This window comes from Vipera ursinii (assembly GCF_947247035.1).
Source record: "Vipera ursinii genome assembly, chromosome: 5".
NCBI classification, from domain to species: Eukaryota; Metazoa; Chordata; class Lepidosauria; order Squamata; family Viperidae; genus Vipera; species Vipera ursinii.
The window spans coordinates 82,898,010-82,911,510 of NC_139518.1; the positions used below are offsets into that span (position 1 = coordinate 82,898,010).

At 42.8% G+C, this 13,501-nt stretch overlaps 1 protein-coding gene across 1 annotated transcript in view; it reads right to left on the reverse strand.

Moving 5' to 3' along the window:
- The window catches only part of PALD1 (phosphatase domain containing paladin 1), a 141,813-nt gene that overhangs the window by 69,040 nt on the left and 59,272 nt on the right, over nt 1-13,501 (reverse strand). The window contains exons 7-10 of the mRNA XM_083364774.1: nt 10,503-10,578; nt 6,256-6,407; nt 4,569-4,671; nt 2,808-2,912 (exon numbers count right to left, since the gene is read on the reverse strand). Coding sequence (XP_083220900.1) covers nt 2,808-2,912; nt 4,569-4,671; nt 6,256-6,407; nt 10,503-10,578 — 436 coding nt within the window. The remainder of the gene's footprint in view (nt 1-2,807; nt 2,913-4,568; nt 4,672-6,255; nt 6,408-10,502; nt 10,579-13,501) is intronic.

Sequence of the window (13,501 nt, forward strand, 5' to 3'; positions counted from 1 at the left end):
AGGCTGAGGCCGAGTTCCATTTTAAGCATAATACCTTGGAAGAAGAATAAATCACAACAGTGATAAAACAATGAAGAGCAAAGTTTTTACATCTTCAACTCCCAAGAGTTCACTTGGAAATTCAAACTAGCCTTCTGATATTCTGCATAAACATTTACCCAGTGGAAAACTCTCTGGCTTTCAGGACAAACAGTCCTTTGTTTATAGTCATCTTTTACACCTCAAGAATTTTATAAGTCTATCCTGTTTATATATCTTTAAGCAAGGGAGGGAGGGAGGGTGTTTTTAAAAGAAGAATTAAAGCCACATGTCTCTGTTGTAGCTTTCTTTTTTCTATTCTACAAAGCCTTTTGTCTTCAATGATGCTACATGTTGTAACAGAAGACTACTTCTCTCACTCCAAAAAAAAGTAAAAAATAAACTAACCGGCAGACTGAAATATTCATGATATACAGTAAAAGTAACAACGTGCTAATCAAGTGCAAGTCACTAAATCACAAAGCTACAGGTTGGCTAAGAAAAGCAAAGTGCACGACAGGCTTCACAGAATGTAGCAAGCCAATAAATAAAATGGCAAGTGTCTACGTTGAAATAATAAGCAAATTTATCATTTTTCTTAGGAGAAACTCTGAACTTGAGGATTAGCATTATATAAGCAAGCAACACACGTACTCTGGGACACAATTGTAAGTCTCCAGATTCAGATACGGGTAGCCCTTGACTTACAGCAGTTCCTTTAGCGACTGTTCAAAGTTTTTGTTGTGATTCAGGGTCAGCCTGTGGCTTCGGCAGTTGGGTCGGAAGACTCAGAGGAGGAGGAGGAGGGGGGTGTTGAAGAGCTTGCTGAGGGGATTGGACAGTTTGATGAGAGCCCCCAGCAAGGCCCCTCTCATCTGGTCACGATGCAGACCCAGCTGTGTGAGCCTGACAGCGTGGATGAAGATGACCCACAGCTGGCCCTGTTCAAGGACGCCCGACGCAGGAGACAGTCAATCAGGAGTAAACAGAGGAAGGCAATGGGGCACCTCGGAAGGAGGCAGAGAGAGGCCACGCCCTGAACTGTATTTAAGGGGAATGTGTGGGAGGGCTGGTTTGCTGAAGGCAACCGCTTGGATAGTTCCTGTTTCTTAAAGCTCCTGTTTCTTGGTTCGTGTCTTGTTCCGTTTGTTTTTGTAGCAATAAATTTGGCAGGCGTAATTCCAGCCTCTTGCCTTCTTGTAAAAGGGGTTGTCCCTGCCTTTTCTGCAGGGCCGGTAGCAAGCTGGTACAGAACAGTTATAACAGCCCTGAAAAAAGTGACCTATGACCATTTGTCACACTTACGACCACTGCAGCATCCCCATGGTCACGTGATCCAATATTCAGACGCTTGGCAACTTGGATGTGTTTATGACGGTGTCATGCCTCTGTCAGAGCCTGAATCTGCTGAGGAAAATGAGCTGGAACTGGAGCCAATGGAGGTCGAGGGAGAGGTGTCTGTGGCTTCAGAGGAATGTGGGGAAGAACAGACTGAGGCAGGCTCAGGGCCTTTCAGGATTGGGACAGGATGAACATGAGAGACAGAGCTCAGGTGATGAGCGAGGGCCACCCCCTCCTGATCCTAGAGCATGGAGAGTGGAGAGACGGAGGGAACAACACAGGCAGGCTCAACTACTCGGGAGGAGAGCACCCAGCCTCTCTCCACAAGGCACACCTGGAGACTGAGACTTAAGGAGACGCTGTGGGGAGGGGCATTTGTTGGGAACAAACACTGATTCCTTGGAGTTTTGTGTGCTGTTGCCGATCTTGGAAACAACTCTCTGATCTCTTGTTCTGTGTGGTGATTTCTGCTTGGAAACCCTGAAACTCTGACCATTGGACTGGCTGACAAACTTGAATTGGTGTTCAATGACCTCGGATTGAATTTTGGCTTCATTTCCGAAACTGCTCAGGCAAGCTTGTTGCCAACGCTGCAAACATTGACATGTTTTTTGCACTGACAATATAAGAGGCAGCCTTTTGCTTTAACTGTTTGGTTTTGAATCCCTAAAGCGCGGGTGGAATGCAACCGGATGTTTTGACAAGATAAGGGATAGCCAGCCGCTTCAGAAGGGAAGTGAAACTTCGTGTGTTAAATTAATTTGGTAAATGTGATTCATGATGTGTAAATAAGGGAGGGAAATTCTGTATGATGTGGTGTGTCAAGGGGAGGAGAATTCAGATTCTGGCATCCATCCATGAGTGACGATGCTCCGTTTCTGCTCATTATAGACCTTTTTTTTAGAATAAATAATCATGCAGTACTCTTTGATGTGTCTTTTTAATCGGAACCATGACACTTGTATTTCCACACACTCGTTAGATTTTGGATGTACGTTTCATTCCTTGTTATCTACGTGGCCTTGAGTAAATTACTCTTCTAATCTAACAGTATGTGAAACTATTTGCAGCCAGAGGCTGCTGAAGGTGTGTAAGTCTTACTTTGTTCTGGGGCTTGCCAGAAATGTGGGAGCATTTGGGGAAAATTTGGAGCAATTAAAGGGCGGTTTGAACTGCCAGCTGACTCCATTGCCTCTGTGCCATGCCCTGGGTCATCACAGACGGTTGCAGTGTCCCGGGGTCATGTGATCACCTTTTGTGACCTTCTGACCAGCAAAGTCAATGGGGAAAACAGATTCACTTAACAATATCAAAACTTTGAAACCAGGGGGTGTTCCTTTTCCGGAGTCCAGTGTAACTTTGAACAATTGCTAAGTAACCAGTCCTACGTTGAGGCCTACCTGTAGCATCATGGATCTTGTCACCAATTTAAAAAGAACTACTAATACCTGGTTTTGATAATCTTCTCCAATCCCTTCCAATTTCCTCTTGTATTCATACATGGCTTCCTTCACATCATGCATTTCTGAACATAAGGCAATGGCAGCATCCACCTTTGAAGGCCAAAGGGAAAATGTCAAAATCTATTCCCTTCAATCATATTTCTATTTTATCAGTGTCCTCTGTTAATGATCACCTGGAATCTACTTTTTTTTTAACTGAAATGAGACATGGGCACCCACATGTGGTCCTTCAATTTCTGTACAGAATTTTGTACCAGTGAAGTAGGATGGGGAGACTCAAGAAATGGGGGACAGTTTCTAATCATTTCTGAGGGAGATGGGTGGTTAAGAAATATGAAATATAAATAAATTATTTTATTTTATTTTAATCCCATTTATATCCCGCCCTTCTCCGAAGACTCAGGGCGGCTTACAATCTAAGCACAAATCAAATGTGCTTAGCAATAGCCTTCATTCTATGTATATGCCTGCTTATTAGGGATTTCGCCCCCCCCCAGCGGCATTTTTTAACAAAGTCAGCTTAATTGCCCCCAACAATCTGGGTCCTCATTTGACCTACCTCGGAAGGATGGAAGGCTGAGTCAACCTTGAGCCTGGTGGGACTCGAACCTGCACTAATTGCAGGCAGCTGGTGTTACTTAAGGAGGCATTAGCCCACTGCTTCACCAAGCCTCTCAAATTAGTTTTGGGGAAGAAAAACTGCCAATTTCTTCCCCCTCTCAAAAATGCACCCCACCTTTTCCCCTATTCTCAAAATGCTGACATAAAGACACAGCTAAAATGAAAAATGTGTGTTTGGAAAAACTTCAACATAGAAAGCTTTAACTTATTGAAAAATAGACAAAAGGGTAGAGGAAAACTACCAGAAAAAGGAACGAAGTTTTAGCATTTTAATGCCTTGCAGGGCCAAATTATCTATTGTGCTATACATGCTAAAGAATTCTTCCACCCAAAATGTAATCTCAATCCTAGTTTACTTTTTACATATAATAACCACCTGCTCCCATGTCTTCCCGACAGCTTCCTCAATAAAACATACTCTTCTGGACAGCTTTCCCTAATCTCATGGCCTCTCTCAACTCTGAATACTTGGAATTCTGGAAACTACAGTCCCAAAACCTCTGAATGAGCATCCAAGTTGAGGCAGGTTGACTTATTGTCTTTCTAGTCATAATGGAGAGAACTCAATATTTATTTCTATACAATCAGGCTGTTTTCATCATTAATGGCTACATTAATGTCAAGCTCCAGGGAAATCAGGAGATTCAGGCAATTTGAATGAGTATAAAGATTTACTGTAAGCTTAAGCTCTCTACAAGAATCTGAGCTACTAATGGTCAAGAGAAATGAGTGAGAATTAAAGAGGCATTCAAGGTGGGCTGGACCTGTGGGTTCGCAGGGACTCATGACTGATGACATATTTGACCCCTTCCTCAGGCTCAGCCTGGTCATCTCCTACAATTAATATAATCAAACATAGAGAATTGCAATCACACACACGCAGAGATAGACAGATAGGTAGAGACTATATAATACTTCATTTAAAGAAGGCACCATGAATTTGTCTATGTAACTTCAGTGTTCTTCTGCTCAATTTGTGGAGTGTCCCAGTCTTTATCAGAGGCTGCCACATATCGAGACAAATAACTCTGACAATCTTCATTAGCCTCAATGAGAATAAAGAGCAATGAAGCACAAGAAGATCATTGAGGCCACAGGAACAAATATACAATTAGTTTCACTCACCTCTTCCACTATCTGTTGGCCGTTGGGTACCATGCCGATGAAGTTCTGAATAATCCGAAATTGTTCCCTGGGTGAATATTTGGTAGACTGTGGAAGGCTGTGCCTGGATAATGTTAAAAGATATTCCTTAACGTATGGACTCTCACAAAAGTTTAACAAACTTTCTAATTTTGCTTTTGTTAAAATTATGTGATGCACTTCATGCTGCACTCACTCACACTACTTACCTTGTTTCCCCAAAAATAAGAGCTATCCTGAAAATAAGACCTAGCTTGATTTGGGGGGGGGGGGCTAATATAAGCCCTACCCCAAAAATAAGCCCTAGTTTTGGGGCAAGACACAAACCTAAAAATCAAGCTAGGGCAGGGGTGGTGTGGAGCCCCACACCCATTTATCTTGCAGGCCAGCCTCTCCTTGCTGGCCGACTTCTTCTGCAGTGTCCCCATGCCTGCATTTCGCAGTCAGAGGCCTTTCTAGAAGGCCAATGCAGCTGAGAACCGAGCTATGCATTCAATCCATAGCTCGGTTCTCGACTGCAGTGGCCTTTCCGAAAGGCCTCTGACTGCAAAATGCAGGCCGGAGCTCCATTCTCAGCTGCAGAATGAAGCTGCTCCTTCAGCCGCAGAAGAAGTGGGCCAGCTAGGCAGGGCTGTCGGTGCCGGAGGTGAGTGGAAAAGACACCACCACCACCCCCAAAAATAAGAGCTGGTGCCTGTTTTGGAAGCACCAAAAAAAAAAAATAAGACCAGGTCTTATTTTGGGGAAAACATGGTAGTTAAAAAAATACACGTTCCCACCTGAAGAAAAGAATTAGTTTATATACAATCTATTACATTTGGTGTACTATTGATATATTAAAGGTAAAGGTTCCCCCGCACATGCGTGCTAGTCGTTTCCAACTGTAGGGGCCGGTGCTCATCTCCGTTTCAAAGCCGAAGAGCCAGCGCTTGTCCGAGGACATCTCCGTGGTCATGTGGCCGGCATGACTAGACGCCAAAGGCACACAGAACGCTGTTACCTTCCCACCGTAGTGGTCCCTATTTTTCTACTTGCATTTTTTACGTGCTTTCGAACTGCTAGGTTGGCAGAAGCTGGGACGAGTAACAGGCGCTCACTCTGCTACGCGGCACTCGGGATTCGACCCGCCAAACTGTCGACCTTCAGATCGACAAGCTCAGCATCCTAACCCACTGAACCACCGCGTCCCTTCATTGATATATTAGTTGGTACTATTACATTTAAATCAAATTAAATTTAAAAAGAAGCTGTAGCACTCAGCTTAATGAAACATGAAATCTTGATGCCCATACTGAAAATATAATGTTGTCCTATATTTTGTTCTCTTAATGTCGCATATAAAATATTGCTCAGTAAGGTTTCCCAAGCCATCTATTTAACGCCCCTACAGATATTCAGAAATTTTGCATTCTGGATGATACCTAAAATAGTAAATTGACAATCATTATGTAAATAATGCAGTTCAAACCTCACTTCACTCAGATAACATCCTAATCATATATAAGGGGAAGAAGTTTCTAATTCCTTTCAAGTTTGTGGCAAAAGAATTCACTGAGATAGGAGCAGAAAGATTCCTTTTTCATATAAGCAGATTATCAGTGCCTATAAATAATCAAGACTTCCTTCCCATTTCATTTTATCTCGGCAGGAGATGCTACAGAGTTCTTACTCTTGTTTTTCCAGGCCACGTTTACGGTGATAGAGGACCAGAGTTCCTAAGATCATGGCGAAATTGGTCCTCCCGACACCAGTTTGGCAACTAAACACCAGAGCAGGAGGTGGCTTGCTGCGATCTTGGAGAAGGAGGAGATTTGGACTTTCCTGAAAGACAGAATTGTACACAGCATTTGGTCAAAGAACTGGCCACCAAACAACCATGTGAGAGGAAAAATAACTTCCGGCCTCCTAAAGGTCACACACTGTCTGTTGTTGCTCCAAACCAAGAGAAGGAAGCCCACCAGGCTCAAGGTTGACTCAGCCTTCCATCCTTCCGAGGTAGGTAAAATGAGGACCCAGATTGTTGGGGGCAATTAAGCTGATAATAAGCAGGCATATACATAGAATGAAGGCTACTGCTAAGCTTGTAAGCCGCCCTGAGTCTTCGGAGAAGGGCGGGATATAAATGGAATTAAAATAAAAAATAAAATAAATCCTTGGCTGATCAAAAAGAGGGCAATGGCTTTTTTTTTAAAATTCCATTTATATCCCGCCCTTCTCCGAAGACTCAGGGCGGCTTACAAGCTTAGCAGTAGCCTTCATTCTATGTATATGCCTGCTTATTAGGGCTTTCACACACACACACCCAAGCGGCATTATTACAAAGTCAGCTTAATTGCCCCCAACAATCTGGGTCCTCATTTTACCTACCTCGGAAGGATGGAAGGCTGAGTCAACCTTGAGCCTGGTGGGATGCGAACCTGCACTAATTGCAGGCAGCTGGCGTTACTTAAGGAGGCATTAGCCCACTGCTCCACCAAGGCTTTTCTGATCAACCCTTCCTTCATTCTGGACAAGCAGGAGATGGGATTTGATGGCCTGTCAATCTCTTCTAAGCTTGGTTGGTACTGATATTACCTTGTTTGGGTAATGAAATAGTTGTAAGAAAATAACCAAACTCAAAGGACCCCACAGATCAACCCTGAGTTACAGATATTCTCTCTCTTTTTAATTAGTTTTCCAATATTACAATAGTATTTTTAAAAAGCAACGTGGTGTCTGGGTTACAATAGTTCCATTTCAGACAAATACATATTATTACAAATCTCCAAATTGTTATAACCAATACTTCCTCTCTCTTTTTTCCTTTAATACATACTATCTCTTATCTGAATTAACATACTTCTCATTGCTATCTATCAGTCATTTAAATAGTTTTCTCATATTTATCAATACTTTAGTATATTTTACATTTTAACATTCCATCTTTAATACATCAAACACCTTATATATTTTTCTAGCTTTAATTTTACACTGATATTGAAATTAAACATTTAAAATTTCTCATTTTCATATTGCTAAATAACCCCCTTTCCCTTTACACAATTTTGTCCAATACCTAGTAATGTAATACACTTCTTATTTATCTCATTTCCATATCAATATTAGTAGTACAATATTAGAATAGTAGTCATTAGAATACCAATTGCAAGGAGGAGAAAGAGGAGGATGACGATTTAATATTCTTGTTTCTCACTTATAGTTTCCACATATTAAAAATTAACCAAAATTTCTTCTGTTTCAACATTTAATACATCCTCTCATGTCACTACATCCAAGTATATCAGTTACATTCTATCACTTTTAACATATATACATCTTAATCCATATCATTTAAGGAACTCAATATTTCAATATTAGTATTCATACATCTACAGATATTCTCTTTTACTGGAGCCTCTTGTAGTTCCGTTTCTACCTATTCACTCTCAAAAGGTGAATAAATGTTAGCCTCAATCTATTTGGCCTTCCAGAGAGCTCTCAAGACATGATCTTTCCAGTAGGTCTCAGGATCCCTTGGAAATAGGGAACCCACAAAATGGCTTTATTATATGTAAGTTTTTAAACATTCTTCCTCAGTTTTGTTTTATACATGTTTCTTGCTTTCTATGTTTATTTTAAGACATGTCTTTATTGTTTTATTTTTACATCTGTGATGGGCGGCTATATTAGATAAATAGACAGATAGATAGACAGACAGATATTGGATAGATGTAGTAACCCTAATAAGCAGGCATATACATAGAATGAAGGCTACTGCTAAGCTTGTAAGCCGCCCTGAGTCTTCGGAGGAGGGCGGGATATAAATGGAATATAAATAAATAAATAAATAAAAAACTGGAGTGTAACTCTAACCCACAATATTCTATTTGTTGTTGTTGTTAGTTGCGAAGTCATGTCCAACCCATCGCGACTCCCATGGACAACGTTCCTCCAGGCCTTCCTGTCCTCTACCATCTTCTGGAGTCCATTTAAGCTCACGCCTACTGCTTCAGTGACTCCATCCAGCCACCTCATTCTCTGTCGTCCCCTTCTTCTCTTGCCCTCAACCTTTCCCAGCATTAGGCTCTTCTCCAGTGAGTCCTTCCTTCTCATTAGGTGGCCAAAGTATTTGAATTTTAGCTTCAGGATCTGGCCTTCTAAAGAGCAGTCAGGGTTGATCTCCTCTAGGACTGACCGGTTTGATCGCCTTGCAGTCCAAGGGACTTGCAGGAGTCTTCTCCAGCACCATAGTTCAAAGGCTTCAATTCTTTGGCGCTCAGCCTTTCTTATGGTCCAGCTTTCACAGCCATACATTGCAACTGTGAAGACCATAGCCTTGATTATATGCACTTTTGTTGGCAGGGTGATGTCTCTGCTTTTTAGTGTGCTGTCTAGATTTGCCATGGCTTTCTTCCCCAGGAACAAGCGTCTTTTAATAAACTTAATGTAATATTCTAGTTACATATCTTAATACACAGAATAACAGCTACTTACAAACAAAAATTCTGTTGTTTTTGTCTGTGTGTGCGTGCATGCGCGCCTTTGAGTTAGTCTTGACTACTAGAAATTGCCTAGACCAGGGGTAGGCAACCTCGGCTCTTTTATGACTCATGGACTTCAACTCCCAGAATTCCTGAGTCAGCTGACTCAGGAATTCTGGGAGTTGAAGTCCATGAGTCATAAAAGAGCCGAGGTTGCCTACCCCTGGCCTAGACAGAGTCCTGCAGCTTTCTTGGCAAACTTTTGGAAGTGGATTGCCATTGTCTTCTTCTTAGGGCTGACTGGCCCAAGGTCACCCAGCTGGCTTAGTGTCATGGCAAGACTAGAACTGACAGTCTCCCTATTTCTAGCCTGATGCCTTAACCATTACACCAAACTGGATTACCTTTTAACCTTGTGTGATTAAAAAATAAATTTAAAAAATCCTTATGTGAAGCCTCATGTTATTTTTAAAAGTCAATCATTTTTCAGAGAAATGAATGAAACGTTCTCCCAGGAAAATATACATATAATTGCAACTGAATGGCTGATTTCCCAAAACGCGGAAAGCCTCTCTCGTAATCAAATTAACTTAACATATTAAACACGGCACAGGATCTATCCTGTAATTACTTGATCCCTGAATTGTTCCCATAACATTTTACGTATTTTTAGCATCTCCCAAAACTGTCTCCAGCCTTAGCAAAAACAATGTTAACATCCAAAGTAAATACAAGCTCTGTAGCTAGCAATTTGATGCCCATTAATTAAATTCAGTATTACAGATCTGATCCAACCTCACCCCCCACCCCCACCCCCGCCAAAACTAAGCATTTATTTTAATGGTTTTCTGATAAACAGGCCTTTCTAAGCTTAATTTCTTGCTGGCTTGTGCAGTAATTCTTTTTACAGTGTGTGTGTGGGGGGGGAGGAGAGAGATATTAAGCTTTTTTACGTTTGGCACAAAACCATACAGTAAGTCATGATCCTAAAGCAAATACAGGCATCTAGCAAATGCGTGTGTTCAAACACCAGCTAGAGGGTCCCAGAAATAGACACATGAATCTACACTCGGCAGAGGTAAATAGAGAGGAGGAAAAGCAAATGTTTGTAGTATCTCCGCCCAACAGGAAGAATTTGAACAAGCCGGCCTGGTCTGATGGGTTTAGGGGTATTTTATAGTTTTGTATTAATTTATTGAATAGGGCTATAGTATTTAATATTTTTAATTTTTGTACATTGTATTTTATTGCATTGCCCTGTACACCGCCCTGAGTCCTTCGGGAGAAGGGCGGTACATAAATTAAATTAAATTAAATTTAAATAAATAAATAAATAAATAAATAAATAAATAAATAAATAAATAAATAAATAAATAAATAAATGTGTTTCCTTTTCCCAACTCAGCTTATTAAATAAAAGACAGTTTGTAGATTAACATCTGGCATCAGGCCTTACCCGAAGGAAAGTGATGAAATCATCAAACTGTGTGTCTAAAGGAGCTCCATCCATAGGCAAAGGCAGACGATGGTACCTACAACCAAGAAAAATTTAATTATTTCCAGTTTTTGAAAACAACTCTGGTCAAAATGCAGGCAAGCTTTGAACGTATTCTTGGATAGAGACATTTAGAAAAACCTTTAAATTCAACACACTGGCACGATGAAAAGAAGGAATTCAGGTATCATGTTGCTTACCCACTGCTTTCTCATGTTGACTGTTTCGATTATACATTTCTGAATAAAAGACAGGGCTTTATTTTTAACCATAACAAATTTTAACCATCACATCCTTTATTCATCAACCATGTCTGTTGAAAAAAGATACGGTTTGGCTAAATTTTACAAAATGCATTAAATCAAAACTGAACGAAAGATGGGTAGTCCTCTATTCATGACCGTCGTGGAGCCTTCCTAGCACAGTCACAATTTGTGATGTTCATAAAGTTGGCCATCAGGACTTGATTTTATGACCTTTTGGGGAATCATCATTAGAATAACGAATGGGTTTACAGATTTGGAAGGGACCTTGGAAAACTTCTATCTAGTCCAAACATGTCAAACACAAGGCCTGGGGGCCGGATCTGGCCCGCAAAGTGGTTTCACGCGGCCCGCGAAGCCATCCTGGAAACAGTGTGGGAACGGCCCCCACTGCCTTGGCCCTGGCCCAGAGACCCTCCTTCTGCCAGAGACCCTCAGATCTGTCCCACTCCTGCCCAGGCCCCCATAGGCACCCTTGATGCGAACGATGTAGAGGTGGCCACGCCTACCCAGTAGGCCATACGCACTCTAGCCACGCCCACCCAGCAGGCCACGCCCACCCTGGCCATACCCACCCGGCACCTTGAGGGCAACCGCAATGCTGATGCGGCCCTCAATGAAATTGAGTTTGACACCCCTGCTCTAGTCCAACTCCCTGTTCAGGCCCTCTCGTCTCTGATGTACACAGGCAGTTTAATTTGCCCGCCATATTCCATTTCCACTGTCATTTTCAAATATTTATAATGCCCTGCCTCTTTAATGGGGAAAACAAGAGGAGCTTCACTAACTAAATAAGGAGATATGTGGAAGACAGAGACCTCAAACAGTGGGTGAAGAAATAATCAATGTAAAAGAATTTTTTCCCCTTCCCTCTCTCAAACAGAAAACAGTGCACAACCTATACTGCAATGGGTCTACATGTGACAGAATCTGAATAATTATGGTTTAAAAAACGATTGGTCTTTCCAGACAATGAGCTGGATTCAAAATCTGTCAAAGTTGTGCCACTAAAACTCAGCGAAAATTGTTAAGATTCGGTCCTGTTGATTCAAAGGGATAAATCCAGGGCTTTTTTCCTCATAGAACGCTCAGAACGGAGTTCCGGCACCTTTTTTTGGATGGAACCTTGTAAGGTAGGCAAGGCGGGTTGTATGACATGTGTGAGTTCCGGCACCTTTTTCTTTTACAAAAAAAGCACTGGATAAATCTATTTCAGTGTCTACCCTAAACATAGTCAGGTCTGCTGCCAACCCCTAACTTTAGAAAACAGCAGACTATTAAGCTGCTTAGTAGTGCTGAAGCACTTAGCGGAGCATCTGTAACAAGAGGCAATCCACATCCCAAAGAGCCAGCCAGGGCTTCCGTGCAGAAAAATGACAAATAGGCAGCTTTACAGCAGGGCTTTTCAACCTTTCCACCCATTGTACCACTTTTAGGATACGGCAACATCCGAGTACCACCAGTCGCCTAGCAAGGTGTCAAAATCATGATGACCCCCCCCCAAAAGGAAAAAAAGTGATGAAGTACAGGTAGTCCTCGACTTACAACTGTTCGCTTAGTGACTGTTCGAAGTTACAATGGCACTGAAAAATGCCCCCCAAGCCAGAGCCAAGCAAGACACCTACCTGCCCACCCGGCAGCGCTCTTCCTCCTGTCCGAGGTTTTCATTCTTGTGAGCATTTCTGTTGAGGATTGGCAGCGGGGGTGGGGTGTTTGGTTTTTATTCCCCCCCCTCTTCTGGGTGGTCGCAGCAAGTTTTGGTCACTTCACATGACCTTGGGACACTGTGACCGTCATAACTATGAATCAGTTGCCAAGCATCTGAATGTAAATCACAAGACCCTGGAGATGCTGCAACATTCCAGCTGATCGGCGCTTCTTCTGAGCTCAGCAGAAGTCCCAGGATCAGTGCCGAGCTCCAGCTGGAGCCTGGCGCTGATCCTGGTGCTTCCTCTGAGCCCTGACAGCCCCAAAGAAGCGCTGATCCTGACGCTTCCGCTGAGCCCTGATAGCCCTGCAGCTCCAGGCATCTCTTGCTCAGGCTTGTGCGGTGCTGCCACTGGTTCAGCTCATTCCCCTCCCCCAATACCTCTTTTCTAGGGTGGTTGTATACCACCTGCCAGGTGCCAATGTACCACAGGTGTTACCCGTACCACTGGTTGAAAAGCCCTGCTTTAGAGTTTGGCTTGGTAGCTTCCTAGAGACCCTTGTGTGGCGTGGGTGTAGGTCACAAAGGTGGAGGAGCAGGTGCCCTTTGATAGGAGGATAAGGGAGGCGGGTCATCTCCTTGGGAATTCTCATGGCTTTATGATTTCATCCCTGTGGGCTAAAGTGTCAGTTACTGCCAGTTATCAGTGATCAGTGTGAAGATGCCTTCCTAGAGGTAGGCTGCTCTTCAGTGGGGCTCCTGGACTGTGGGGAAGCTCCCCTCTTTTTTTTGTAGCCAACTCTTAGAGGAGTAAGGGAGAGTGAGAGTTTGATTTAGGATGAGGGTGAGAACAAGAATGTTAGGTGAGAGGATCAGGGTGAAAAGGTGAGGCCCAGGCTGAGAGGGAGCATGAGTGAGGTTGAGAGTCAGGGTCAGGAGGAGGAGGAGGGGAATGGGTATGGGGAATGGGAGGAAGATAAAAAGGGGAGGGGGAGAATCGGGGAAGGGGGAAAGGAAGATGGGGAAGGTGAGGGAGTCAAAGGGGAGGG